The sequence below is a fragment of the Heterocephalus glaber genome, unplaced genomic scaffold (genome assembly GCF_053883595.1).
Source record: "Heterocephalus glaber isolate CG9 unplaced genomic scaffold, H.glaber_assembly_v1.0 deba00000331, whole genome shotgun sequence".
Classification (NCBI taxonomy): Eukaryota; Metazoa; Chordata; class Mammalia; order Rodentia; family Bathyergidae; genus Heterocephalus; species Heterocephalus glaber.
The window spans coordinates 24,873,042-24,886,756 of record NW_028258142.1 but is presented as its reverse complement, the minus strand read 5'-3'; the positions used below and the strand labels follow the sequence as shown (position 1 = coordinate 24,886,756).

At 34.5% G+C, this 13,715-nt stretch overlaps 1 protein-coding gene across 3 annotated transcripts in view; it reads left to right on the top strand.

Annotated features, from left to right (window-relative positions):
* Wdr7 (WD repeat domain 7) overlaps positions 1-13,715 on the top strand; it is a 391,751-nt gene that overhangs the window by 224,882 nt on the left and 153,154 nt on the right. For all 3 annotated transcript variants that reach the window (XM_013077256.3, XM_004858390.4, XM_004858389.4), the window contains one exon: positions 2,692-2,913. In XM_013077256.3, coding sequence (XP_012932710.1) covers positions 2,692-2,913 — 222 coding nt within the window. The remainder of the gene's footprint in view (positions 1-2,691; positions 2,914-13,715) is intronic.

The window sequence follows — 13,715 nt, the reverse complement described above, 5'->3', positions numbered from 1 at the left end:
TCGGTTGTACTCTCTGACTGCTTTTTAAATGAAGTAATCAATATCTCATGGCCCTTTAAATAGCTTAAACTTCTCAAATATTTTACCTGTGCTGTACTTAAGCTGTAAGTAAAGTGTTTACTCCTGTTCGTGTAAATCTGGAGTCAATTATGCTAAATCTAAAGACAATTATATACTTTTGAGGAACACTATATGAATTAATGGTCATTTTAATAAAATCAAAGCCTCATAGTTTGTTAAAGTAACTCAATAATGACAAAACGTATCATTTTCACACACAACATGTATTCTGTTTGCAACTTAAAATGTAGAACATTTATGTCCTTTACCATTGCACATAGCTTCTGTTTTCCACACAGGGCTACTTGAAGGTATTAATTTTCTTACTGTGATAGGGTGATCAACCGTCCTGTCAAGAAAATGGATCTCCATGTCACCCTTTAGCATGATTAAATGGAGCCATGTCTCTGTGAAAAAATACCAAATTTTCATGAGACAAATGAAACTGTAGAAAGGTTTGCTTTTACAGAATTATTTTATTTTTAATATCACAGTGTCTCCCATTTGATTGTCAATTTATTTGTAGGGTAACATTACAGCAACTTACAAATAACTTTTATCATTTAACAGAAAATATAGGTCAAACCAATTATTTAAAGATGTTTACAAATTTGAAGAATTAAAAAAATGAGAAATTGCAGTATCATTTTTAGACCAGTAGTAGGGATGTGTATCTGTACCTTATACAATCACCTTATAAATCACAGTCAGTGACATTTTTAGACGCTTTTTATTTTTTCATCTTTACCTCTTGTTAACAAAGAGCTATCATCTTTTCAGATCTGAGTGATGATAAAAATTACATATTATAGAATTTCAGCATCAGTAGTGTTAATAGCCAGTTGAATGGTATTATTATGAGCCTATGCACATGCCAAACTTTAAATTAATTAAGATTTCATATTTTGGCCACTTAGAGGGCACCTGTTACAATTCTTTCTATTCGCTTAGAAGTAAAATTTACAAATGGCTGTCTGAAAGCACATTATTAAAACTTTTCTGAAGTCTTAATTCCTTCCCAAAGATTGGAAGTTAAGGCAAGATTGAGGTAATTAAACAAAAGGAACAGAGAGAAGGTGGAGGACCAGGCATAGAGGCTAAGCTCTCCAAATGCCCCTGCTGTTTAATTTCCTACTGGAAGCAGCCTGTGTGTGCTGCTGTGCCCCCTCCCTCTTTAAGCAGTGGCCGTTGCAGCGGCTGAACGGCTGGGGTCAATGCCTTGCCTATTGATCAGTATCCCTGCAGTCCCTTGCACCAGCAGCTGCTTCATTGGCTTCTTTCAGAGCCTGCTTCAGTACATTAGAATAGAAATCCATAACCAGAGCTGTGCTCATCCAAGCAAGGGAAGAAACTAAATTAAATGGTATAAAACAATCTTGGATCAGGAGTTTGTGCCAATTCATCTTGATCTAAGATGTCACACCGGGCTCTCTGTCTGAGCACCTGGGCTAGAGGCAGCCATAGTGAAAATAGATGGAGCTGCGATCATTCATTTGTCAGCTAAGGAGCAAGGCAGCCGTTAGCAATTCCCTTCTGCAGAGGTCAGCTGACAGAACAATCAGTGCAACTGCAGAATACAGCTTTCCTTTGAACTATTGTTATGGAGCATGCTCTTGCTGAGACATAGGGGGCGGGGGCCTAGGTCTGTTTCCTGTTTGTCCAGAATACTATGTAAAAAGTAAAATATATAGCACTATAATATGTGACTCTAGATTCAGTTGCACTGTACTTACTCCTTGGGTCTGTGCTTGTACATAAATAAAGTTGGTTTCAAATGCATGTAGTGTGATATAGATTATCAAACTGTTAAATATCACTTTGTCTAAAATTAAGGTTCTTTTAAACACAGAGGCAGTGATTATTGATTTTTTTCTTCTTCGTATGATTAAGCTTTTAGGTGCTCCCCCCACTTTAGTTACCTTAACTATCACAGATCACTGTCATAATTTGAAGCTGTAATAGCATTTTCTCCCTAATACTTTTTTATTAACGTTTCTTCTCTGTCTTCACAAAACTAAAACATTTCCATGAAGACAGAAAAGTGTACACTATGATGTCCAATTAGAAAATATTCCTTAGTATTAATGAAATATTTTAAACATTTAAATCTAGAGTTTTTTATGAGAAAAGTAATTGGTGAAATACTCATCATGACCTTGGAAGTTATAAAATAATTTTGTAACTTTAGAAGAGCATAGTTATAAAGTAGCTTAGATGTGCTGTGAAATATACCATACAAAATTATACAAATTATGAAAATGGGTAATTAAAATTTTATGTGAATTAATAAGAATATTAAGGATAAATCTATTCTCTGTGGACTCATTTTAAATTTGTCTTTCTATACACTACTTAAAAAACTAATGATAAATTTTCTGAACTAACCTGAAAAAAATAAAGTATGATATATAGAAGCTAAGAAACCATAACAGCAACAACAATCAATCCTTTTTGCATGATCTCCCATCATTTTTGTTTCTTAGACTGAAGTCTTTTTGTTCACATCTTGTTGTCCTAGTGCCATTTATCAAAAATGTTCTTTCTTAAATGCATAATCTAAAATGTTTTTCTAATCGTGTCTTTTTTGTATTGATACTCTTTTAACTCATATTCCTGTGGTTTGGTTTTTAGGTTGCTTACCAAGTGTTCCACAAATGAAAAAAATTTCCACATCTTATGAGGAAAGACGGAAGCAAGCTACTGCTATTGTTTTACTAGGAGTAATTGGAGCTGAATTTGGTGCAGAAATTGAACCTCCTAAACTGTTGACCAGACCTCGAAGCTCTAGTCAAATTCCTGAAGGATTTGGTTTGACTAGTGGAGGATCCAACTACTCACTGGCCAGACATACTTGTAAGTTTTAAAATTCCCTTCATGGATCTATTGGTTTTAAATACATATTATTTGTCAACCAAATCTCAGAATATTGAATATATCCTGAGTTTTAGCTCATCCAGACACTTGAGTGAAGTTAGAAAGCAACACAATCTGTGTAATACATTGTTCTTTATAGTTACCTGGATTTATTTTTAAAAGTTAAAACATGGTCTTTTACATGCTTTTTGTAAAATAATATAGTTCTGAACTTTGTCTTTTTTGCACTTTTGATCGGGAGTCTTGTTAAAATTTGTGAAAGGTAGTTTCAAGTTAAAACTTTTAATTTCTAAAATAATTCCTGATGTACCAAGTAACTTGGTTAGAATGTAGTTCAAAAATCTAGGAGTGGGGGGGAACATCAAAAGAAAAGAGCATGAATGAAAGAGCATGATGATCTCTGTATTCTTTTAAATTCCAGTCATAGTTTCAAAATTATTAAGCTGTTGTAAACAAGACTCAGAGGGTACGTGTCACATGGCTGCTTTCAGTTCTATCTTTGGTATGTGCATAATAGGTGAGGGTATTTTATAATGAGGTCTGTTGGTACTTTTGTGTTAGAACTTCTTTAGGTAAGGCCAAAGTGTTCCTACATTTTTGAAAAATCATTTCTAATGAATTATGTTATTCTTTAAAGACCAAATATAATCCTGCTTATTGCACCACAAGATAATCTTTGTAGAAGAAAATGCAGTGTATTCTTTGATTTGGGGTTTTTTAAACAAGGGGAAAAGATAACTTACTTGGTTAGTTATTTCACCAGAGAACTTTACTGGATGACTGTCTCATACTTTGCTGTAAAACTGAGCAACGATGTTAGTGAATGTTATTATGAAGTTCCTTCAACAGACTTAGCTACCCTTTTTGTAGCTTTTTAAAAGACTCTTAATTCAACAAATACTTGTTATAGATAATCTCTTTTAGAATTTTATTAAATATACATTCATTATACATAATAATGAGTTTTGTTGTGACATTTTCACACAAGTGAGAATTTCCTGATCTCTATTTGACATTGAGAATAGGAGAGTAATTATAATCCACTACAGACAGTAACAAAGCAGCTCATCAGGGGCAGCTGTGTCTTTTAATCTCTACATTCTTTAACTCAGTCTTCCTAATAACCCTGTAACATGGACATCTTCATTATAATATCTCCATTTGACATATAAAGCATGTGGGACACAGAAATTTGGTTAACCTGACTGAGATCTTACCTCTAATCAAATATTAGTTTTTGTCTCAATCTCGTCTGTTGAGAGCTCATGCTTTTGACCATTATACAGACTTTTTTTATGTGATTCTTTCTATACAGACTGACTTTTTTACTCTTCAGTGGCTCGTAGTGAAAGAAGGCTTTCTGACTAATATGTATTATAACTGTATAACTTTTAAAAACACTTCATATCTTTTCATTTGATTTTCAAAATAAACTTAAGACTTCTTCAAATTGGGTCAAAAAGTCAAAAAACCTGAACTTGAACTCAAGCTTCTTGTGCCTTGAAAATTCATGGCCTTTCCCTTTTCCACGAGGTGCATCATGTTCCTTTTCCTGTGTACTAATGGGCCCCAGCTCTCAGTTCTATCCTGTGTGCCTTTTCTTGAATTTTTCAAGTACCTGGCATTTGATTCATAAAGCCCTGAGCAAATCTCACTGTCTCTACAGAGGTCTTTTTAATTAGATATACCGTGTCACTCCAGACAGCCCAAGACTTACATAAATGCAGTGTTCCTTACTTAGCGTCTTGGTATTAGAATATTAGAGATTAATCAGACTTTCACATAATTTAATCTGATGGCTTTCAGATTTTTTTTGCATGTTAACTTCTTAATGAATGTCAAGCAATGTTTAATCCTTTGCACATTCTTAGGTTGATAATTAAAGCTTTTTAATTATAAGCTTAAGTATTTGTAAAAGTTAAGCTGGGTATGGTGGTACACACCTATAATCTCAGAATTCTGGGAGGCTGAGGCAGGAAGGTCACAAGTTCAAGTCAAGCCTGGGGAATTTAGTTTCTTAGCAAGACTTTGTTTTAAAATAAAAAATAAAAATGCACTGGGGGCACTACAGCTCAGTGTGAAGGCTTTGGGTTCAATCTCCAGTACCACTACACCCCCAAAATTCTAATTTTGAGAATATTGTGAATATTGATGCTTAAAAATTAAAACTATTCTGTTTAATAGAATAAATATAACACCTTTAATTATTTGATATACATTTTATCCATCTTAAAAATATACGAACAAACTTTGTTTTAAAAGTCAGAAATCTTAAGTCCTTTTTATTTTTTTGGTTTTTTCCCTTGGAGAAAATTTCTCCCATCACTATTTTAGGGAAGAAAATCATTTATAAAGTTAACATCCTTAATCAGCTCCTTTAAACTACTTGGATCTTAAAAATATTTGTGCTTTTAAACACTATTCCTTCAAGAATTTTAAGATGCTCTCATTTGAAGGGGTTGCCTACTTTGAAGATACTGACTGCCCAGCATGTTTCTATGTAATTTTTCAATAGTAGTCCTTTGTGGCATGTATTTTCCTGCAAGAAAAATGAACATAATGTTTACATAAATAGAGAAACATTGCAAGTTAATGAAATACTAATTGATTTCACTTGACCCATTGACTAGTTGTTAGATAGATTAATTTATACCATATTATCCTAGGTATCCAGACTACTACTATTATCACTTTGCTACCAACATTTTTTCTTTATACAAATTATGAATTTTCTTCTGTATGTATTTTAACTATAATATTCCACAACTAGAAAAAGAGGACAGAGGAGAAAAAGGGATTTAAAAAGCTATGACAGAATAGAAAGAGAGATTTTTCAGAGAACTCTTGGAAATTAAAACAATTGAAGGGCATTAGTACTACCTTTTGGCTTTTTTAAAAGACAGGGAGCTGTGCTACGTATAAAGAAGTCCGAAAGCATATTTCTGGCCTTTGGAAAACCCTGGGCTCAATTGTGCTATGAAGAGAGACTTTTGCATTGTGACTCCTCAACTTTCCTAAGCAAGGATAAATAAAAGTTACTACATATTATTGAAATATCTAGATACTTTCAAACCAAGATTATTCTTTGAGATTTTTGAGTAATTGACTAGATAAGAGAAGGGAAGAAGATAAAGATTTTCAGCAAATTATATTTATGATTATTCATTAAAAGAAAAGATACAGAGATTCTGAAAAATTTCTAGCTAACAGGGCCGGGATTTAGCTCAGTGGTTTTGCCTCCTGCTGCGCAAGCACAAGGACCGGAGTTCGATTTCCAGTACCAAAAAAAAAAAAAAAAAATAGCTAACAAGGAATTGTATATAAAATGAATGATATAGTACTTGTTAGAACTGATTTAAAATGCTTAAAATTACCTTGATATATTCCTCCTTGCTTATGCTTACCCTATTTTATATATTTTAAAGTTAACCATGGATTTTTTTAAACTTCTACCCATTATCCTATTTCTATTCAAAGGTGTTTAGTTTATTGGTGGTAGATGTACCCATCACAGGAATTTTTAAGACCCTTCTTTTTCAGTGGGAGCTTCTTAATTAAATTTAAATTTATCAGTTTAAATCTTGTTCTCCTCACTGGAAACAGTCAGATATCTAAATGTTCCTGTGTTTTAGTTGTTTTGTTCAGTCAGTCACATATAATATTAACCTATTATTAACCTATTAATGCTAACCTGCCAGAAGCTGCTATATATATTGCCATGTTTGTTTATGCTACTGTTAAATACTTACTCTTTTTTTTTTTAATACTTACTCTTTATGAGATCTTAATGAATGTGGTAATAATTATTATCTTCATTTTGAGATAAGGCCATTAAGATATAATATTTGATGAACTTTAAATGTTAATGTAGGTAGAGGTGTAGATAGTGCTAACCTTTCTCACAAAAACATTGGTGTGAAAACTCATAGTCAAACCGAATTATCCACATGGTGGGAGGAAAGGGTGACATTATTGCATAATTTGAAAGTCATTTAGTTTTATAATACTTTTTTAGTTATATTTGAACTAGATAAATTTTTTGAAACTTATGCTTTACATATATTGAAATCACATATTGAAAACAAAGCTGAAGGTCTCTGAAATTAGTAAGAGATCTCGACTAGGCTACTCTTTTATGTATTCTTAGGTGAGAAAACTATTCCTCTGGGTTGCAGTATCCTCTTGTATAAAATAAATGATGGGACCTGTTTTGAAGTCCCTTTTGGTACAATCAAAAGTGGAATATAAAGTATCCCGGGAAGTTCATTTTCTTCAGCTCCTTTTTGTTTTTATGTCTGTGTAGGGGTGGGTATATTTTATTGTTTTGTACCAAATGAATTTAGTAAGTAGAGATCCTACTTTATTTTTTTCTAATCCACAAATGAGGCATTATAAGAATTTTTAGAATATTATTTATAATATTACCTTGTAGAACTTTTGGTTCATTTAGTCTCTTCTGCTCATTTTATAATTGTAAAATTATGCTGGCATGTCTGTAGTAAATTCCATTTTGATCTCTCATTAGCTTTTTTACTTTGAGCAAGTATCAAGTCGTTTCCCTAGGCAGTGGACTCTGAGACAGATTTGTGTGCCAGTGTATTCCCAGGATCAATAGCTTGAGGGAGGCGAAAGAAGAATTGGACAGGGGAGAAGTTGATTGAGTTTCAGTTGCATACAAAGCCTCAGCTGACCTTGAGGAGCTCTGGGCTTGGGGTGACCCTTCAGACTTATCATGAATTGGGTCTGAGGGCCCAAGTTTAATATCTCTATGTCAGTCTGTCATTGAAGCAGGGGTTCTCTGAGAAGGGGCTGTGACCTTGGATGAGACAGCTTTCTTCATCTTAGTGCCAAGCCCACAGATGGACTCAGCTAAGACTTATCGGCTACTGACACCCCCAAGACCATGGAGGAAGTGAGTCTTTCAGTCGTAATGTGGGGGAGGTGGAAAGCCTGCCCAGCTTCCACTGTGGCCTGTAACCGTTTTGTGTGTATCCTAGCTCCCCTTTCTGTCATAATAGAAACGGAGAGAGGAAAGGACCATTGTTTATTTAACACTTTTTATTCCCGTTCCATACACATCTCTTATTACCCTGAAAGATATTTTAATCCTATGCTTACTGCAGTCTGAGGCACATTCACGATAACTGACCAGTGAGCATTTATCCTGCCAGGTATTTGCTATGCACTGGATATGTATTATCTTGGTTCATCTCCTAGTCCTATCAGATAAGTACTATCTATTTCTGTGTATCAGAAGGGGAAGCTGAAGCTTTGCCTGGTAGTACCAAGCATGCTCACTGAAGATTTGTGAAATTAGATTAAGCCTTCTTTGTGCAGACAATAAATTTGAGGCTATAGGTTAATTTTTTTTTAAAGATCATATGGTTAAAAACAGTCAACCCTGGACAACTCTAAAGTGATATATTCTTACCATCTCACACAGTCCTCCTGTGTTATAAACAAGTGAGATTCAGAAGTGCTGCTGCAAAGGTGGTGGGGGGGAGGGGATCAAGTGCAGGTCACCTATATCTATGAACATCTGTTGAATCTTTCCTTTAGTGATTTGCTGTGGAGATACAAATACACACAAAATTGACCTCTCTGTACTTTGGAAATGGCTTTCATCAGTGACGTGAAATACTTAGAGAAAATGAATTTTTCCCCACACTAGGTCTTTAGAAATACTATAATGCTAGGTCTACATGATCTTACTAACACTACATGGAAAATGCCACATTTATGTGCATCTAGGTTTTTGTTATGGGAAAAGGGTCCACAGATTCCACTAAGTTCTCAAAAGAAAGTCATTAAAATAAAAATAGATAAGAACCCCTGTAAGAGTTTTGTCTAAATAATTGCTTATCTGTTATTACAAGTTTTTTGAAGTGTAGAATTGTGTTCCTCTTTATTGGTTAGCTACAGTACCACCAAATAGAAGCATGGAAGTAAAGGGAAATGTTACCTAAAGAACATTTTAATTTTGTGAACTTGTATTTAGAGTTTTATATTGATATTATCTGTGTTTGATTTTGTTTTGTTGTAGTCTACGTTGTGAAAATAATTCTCCAACTACTCCCCTTGCTTTCTAATCATGCACACTTTATTTAGTGAATTTGTTAATATAAAGATTGATTTACAATGAATTTCTTTCCTAAATTTTATTTAGATGTTTAAATTAGAAGAATGTTAAGCCAAATATGAATGATACATTATATCTGCAGGATTAGGACAAGGTCACAGAGTTACAATCAATAGCAAATCTAGTGGTAGTTGCAAGGTGTGAAAGAAGTACAGCAATGACAAGGAGAGCACAGATGTCACTTTCAAGGATAAACAGTGGCAAATAAATGGGTATTTTCACCCTTAACAGCCACAGCTTATGTTGAGGAGTTGCTATGGTGACCATAGAGATTGCAGATTTGTCTCTTTTTTCTCACATGTCCAACCTGGCCTTCCTGACAATGGGAAGTAACTGGACTTCTTGTCTGACTAAGGCTCTCACTTGTTCTTCCTTGTCCTCAGGGCACTGACTCAGCATTCCATGCTCTTCACCATCACTTCTCGTTTATGGTTTTACCTTTCCAGATGCTGCTGGACTTGGCTCACAATTCTGTGTCTGAGTTGAGACAATGATTCTTCACCCTGGCAAGGCTATGCGCAGTGTGGAGATCCAGTTCAGAAATTCAGGAGTGAGGCTCAGGCACCTGTGTTAATTTGAAAGCTTCATATGTAATTCTGATGTGTAGCCAGAGTACAGAAACGCAATAGATTATGAGAACCCTTTATAGTTATTTTTAAGTGAGTGTTTTATGGTAGTTCTGATCATTAAACTACTTTAATGCAGATTATACTTTTTGGTTATATTTTCAAATGGAAGTGATAATGGGAACTAATCAGAATGAATAAATGACATTTATAGTACTCTTGGAGCCCATTCTTTTTTTTTTTGTATTAAATTCTTTTATTGGTACATTGTAGGTATACAACACAATTACATTTCTCACTGGGAATTGTACCTTTACATAATGCATCTTGGTTCTTATTTTTTCCCCATTCCTAGCCCTCCCTTCACGCCCTCCACCCTTCCCTATTTACAAAGACTTTATTTCCATTTTTTCCATTTCTCATCATTTTTTCCTTTCCCTTCTTTCCTTTCCCCTGCCCCTCCCACTACCCCTACCCCTTTGGACCTTTTCTTCCTATTTTACATTATCAATTATTCATTCTAGTCATTGGTACATTTTAGGTATACAATATAATGACATTCATCATTGGAAATTTGCACCTTTACATAGTCTCTCTTGGTTCTTATTTTTCACCCTTGCCCAGCCCTCCCTTCAACCCCTCCATTCCTCCCTATTTACAAAGATTTTCTTCGTATTTTTCCATTTTCTCCTATTAATCCCATCCCCTTCTATCCTTTCCCCTAGCCCTCCCACTTCCTTCCCCTTTGCCCCTTTTCTTCCCATTTCACATTACCTATTATACATTTAGTCCTTATTTACACTTTCAGTTTCTCACACCAGAGAAACTATTCGGTATTTACACATGTGTGTCCTATTTATTTCACTTAAGAGTATCGTCTCAATGTGCATCCATTTAGCTATAAATGTCTCTAATTTCTCATTTTTGATGGCTGAGTAGTACTCCATTTTATAAAAAAAACCACATTTTCTTTATCCAGTCTCCAGTTGAAGGGCATTTGGACTGTTTCCAAGTTTTAGCTATTACAAACTGTGCTGCTATGAACATGGGCGCACATATATCACTGTGGTATGATTCTTTTAAATCTTTGGGGAAGATCCCCAGCAGTGGAATAGCAGGGTCAAATGGGACTTCCAGTCCTAGTTCTTTGAGGTATCTCCATACTGATTTCCACAGTGGTTGCACCAGTCTACACTCCCACCAGCAGTGGAGCAGGGTTCCTCTTTCCCCACAGCCGCGCCAGCATTTGTTATTGGTTGATTTCATGATAGCAGCTATTCTTTCTGGAGTGAGGTGGAATTTCAGCCTTGTTTTCATTTGCATCTCTCGAATGACCAGTGATGTTGAACATTTTTTCATGTATTTATTTGCTATTTCTACTTCTTTGTCTGAGAAATGTCTGTTCATTTCAGATGCCCATTTTTGGATTGGGTCTTTAAATTTGGGAGGTCTGAGCTTTTTAAGTTCTTTATCGATTCGAGATAGTAGACCTTTGTCTGAGGAAGAGCAGGTGAAGATTTTTTCCCACATTGTAGGTTGTCTCTTCACACTGCTGGTGGTTTCTCTTTGGAGCCCATTCTTTATGTAGCTCAAACTTATTGCAACTTCATTATTCTGGAACCAGATTGCTTGAGTTGAATCTTGGTACCACTTAGTAGTTGCGTAGCCTTAAATACTTTGTGGCTCAGTTTCCTCAACTAGGAAATAGGAATAATAATGGCACTTACCTCACAGAGTCATTTTAAGGATTAAGTAACCACTGCAAGTGTAGTGTATGTAAAGCAGTTAGAAAAGTACTTGACATATAAGTACTTTAGAATTGTTCTTAGAAAAGTTTTTGAAAAAATAAGGGAAGGAAATAGCTCTTTAAAAATGTGTATGTAAAACAAAATGTGTATGTAGAGTTAAAAAAATCTTCCTATGAACCTTATAAGTAGATTTTATTATCAATATTTTGTAAATGAGTGAACCGATACTCAAAATTAAGTGACTTCTTAAAGATTATTTGTCATTTAAGAGATTGGAATCCAGATGCATTTTCCTCCAAAGCATATGATTTTCTTTTCTCCAATACATACTGATTCCCACTGATTGTGTTAAAGCACTTTAGTTCCCAGAGGGTTTATGTAAAAATGTACTTTTATTTGGCTCCATTATTGTACATATGTTTAAATAAAACACTACTATTTTTTAATTATTTACTTGCATTTGGATGAATTTCTATATATTTATTACCTTGTTTCTCATTTTAACCACGTCAATCTACTAAGCTAAAAATCAAATGGATTTTTGACTCATTTTGTTTTTACTTGTAAATAATTTATGTTGCATAACAGCTTTATCATTTTTAACTGCATTCTGACACTTGCATTATAGACCCTGTCTTGATGATGTAATTGCATCCTGGTTCTCCAAAAATAACTTTAATTTGCACTCATTTTTGTTAATTCACTTCACTATATGGGCTTCAGGTTTATCTTCCATAAAACAAATAAGTTGGACAAGGTTATTTCTAAGGTCACTTCCTCTAAAAATTACAGAATCTTGTGAAATTATTAATGTGATGTATTATTATTCTAACTATAGAGTACTTATATTTACTGGTGCCACTTGCAGTTGCCTTTTGTATTTTGATTGCTTTAGACCGGTTTTTCTGTCTGCTTTTATAGGGTTCAGGAGTCCACAGCTATGGTAAACGTGTAAAGCTGAATATCTTTAAAGCATTTTCTTCTGTCCCTGCTTATGGGTGCCTCATATAAGCTCATCAAGCAACAGCTGCTTCTGCATAACTTATTTTCTACATAGCTCTAGCTTCATGGACTTGTGTTATTTTATTTTATTTTTTTTTTAGTATAGGGGATTGAACTCTGGACCTTGCGTTTAAGAGTCAGGCACCAGAACCACTGAGCTAAATCCCCAGCCTGGTTGCAGAGCAAACATAGTTTTTGCCCCGTCTGTTTTTGCAAATAAAGTTCTGTCAGAACACAGCCACACCTACTTTGTTTACGTATTGTCTGTGGCTGATTCACTGTACACAGTTAGCACTGAATAGTTGATATAGAGATTGTACAGTCTACAAAATAAAAAATAATTTGCTATCTGGCTTTTTACAGAAACAAAAACAGTGCAACTACCAAAAACCCTTGCTTACATCATTTGTGGAATTTGTTAGTGTTCCTTTCTGGTGATTTAATTTATATTAAATGGCTTTGAGGATGACTTTGATCAGAATATTTTAAGATCTCAATATAGCATCTCTGGTAGTCTGAGAATTACATCCTTATACAAATCTAAGTGTAGTGCAAGGGCTTTATGATGATTTTTTTAAACCTAGAATGTGAAGGAACATTGGTATAACTAAGATCCTTCTTACCAACCATCTAATGTATATACTAGCTACTTTAATGAGTTGTCAATTTTAGTTTAATTTTCATTTCTCTTGATTCCTTGCCACTGGGCTGCCTGAGTGGCAGATTTAAGACAGGCTTTAGTGTTATATTGTCAGTTATAGCTTGTTTCTGCACAGGAAATTTCTATTTTTGGTTTTTAAGCAACCTTAGCCTGAAGTTTTCTGACAGCTTTGTAGGATGGTTCCTTCATATTGTGTATCTTAATATATATGTGATCTGGGGTCTCTATAATTAAAACACTATCAGTTCTAAGTTAAACAATTTTACATCAGGAAGGGACCATGGAGAAATTTAATCTACCCTCTTCAAGAGCTTCAGAACTTTTTATGGTTTTCTTAGGAAGCCTTTTAGTAAGGAATGAACAGAAACATTTTGTGTACTTCTTTGTAAACTTCCTGCCATAGCCTTAGAAAATACAATTTACAAGACTCTGTTGAATGGTTGGGGACCTAAGTATATTTCATTTCTCTATTCTTGGGCTGTACGGCCAAAAAGTAAGTGCTGGTGAACTTCTTGGTGCTTGCCAATTTGACTGGGCACTACCAGAGCCCAGGTGCATTAGAGGATGTGAATGCTTATATGAAATCAGTAGATGAGAAGCTCTTTCCTTATATCATTGGTTTAAAAATTACGACCTAAAATTGTTCAATAGAAATGGCTCAGTGG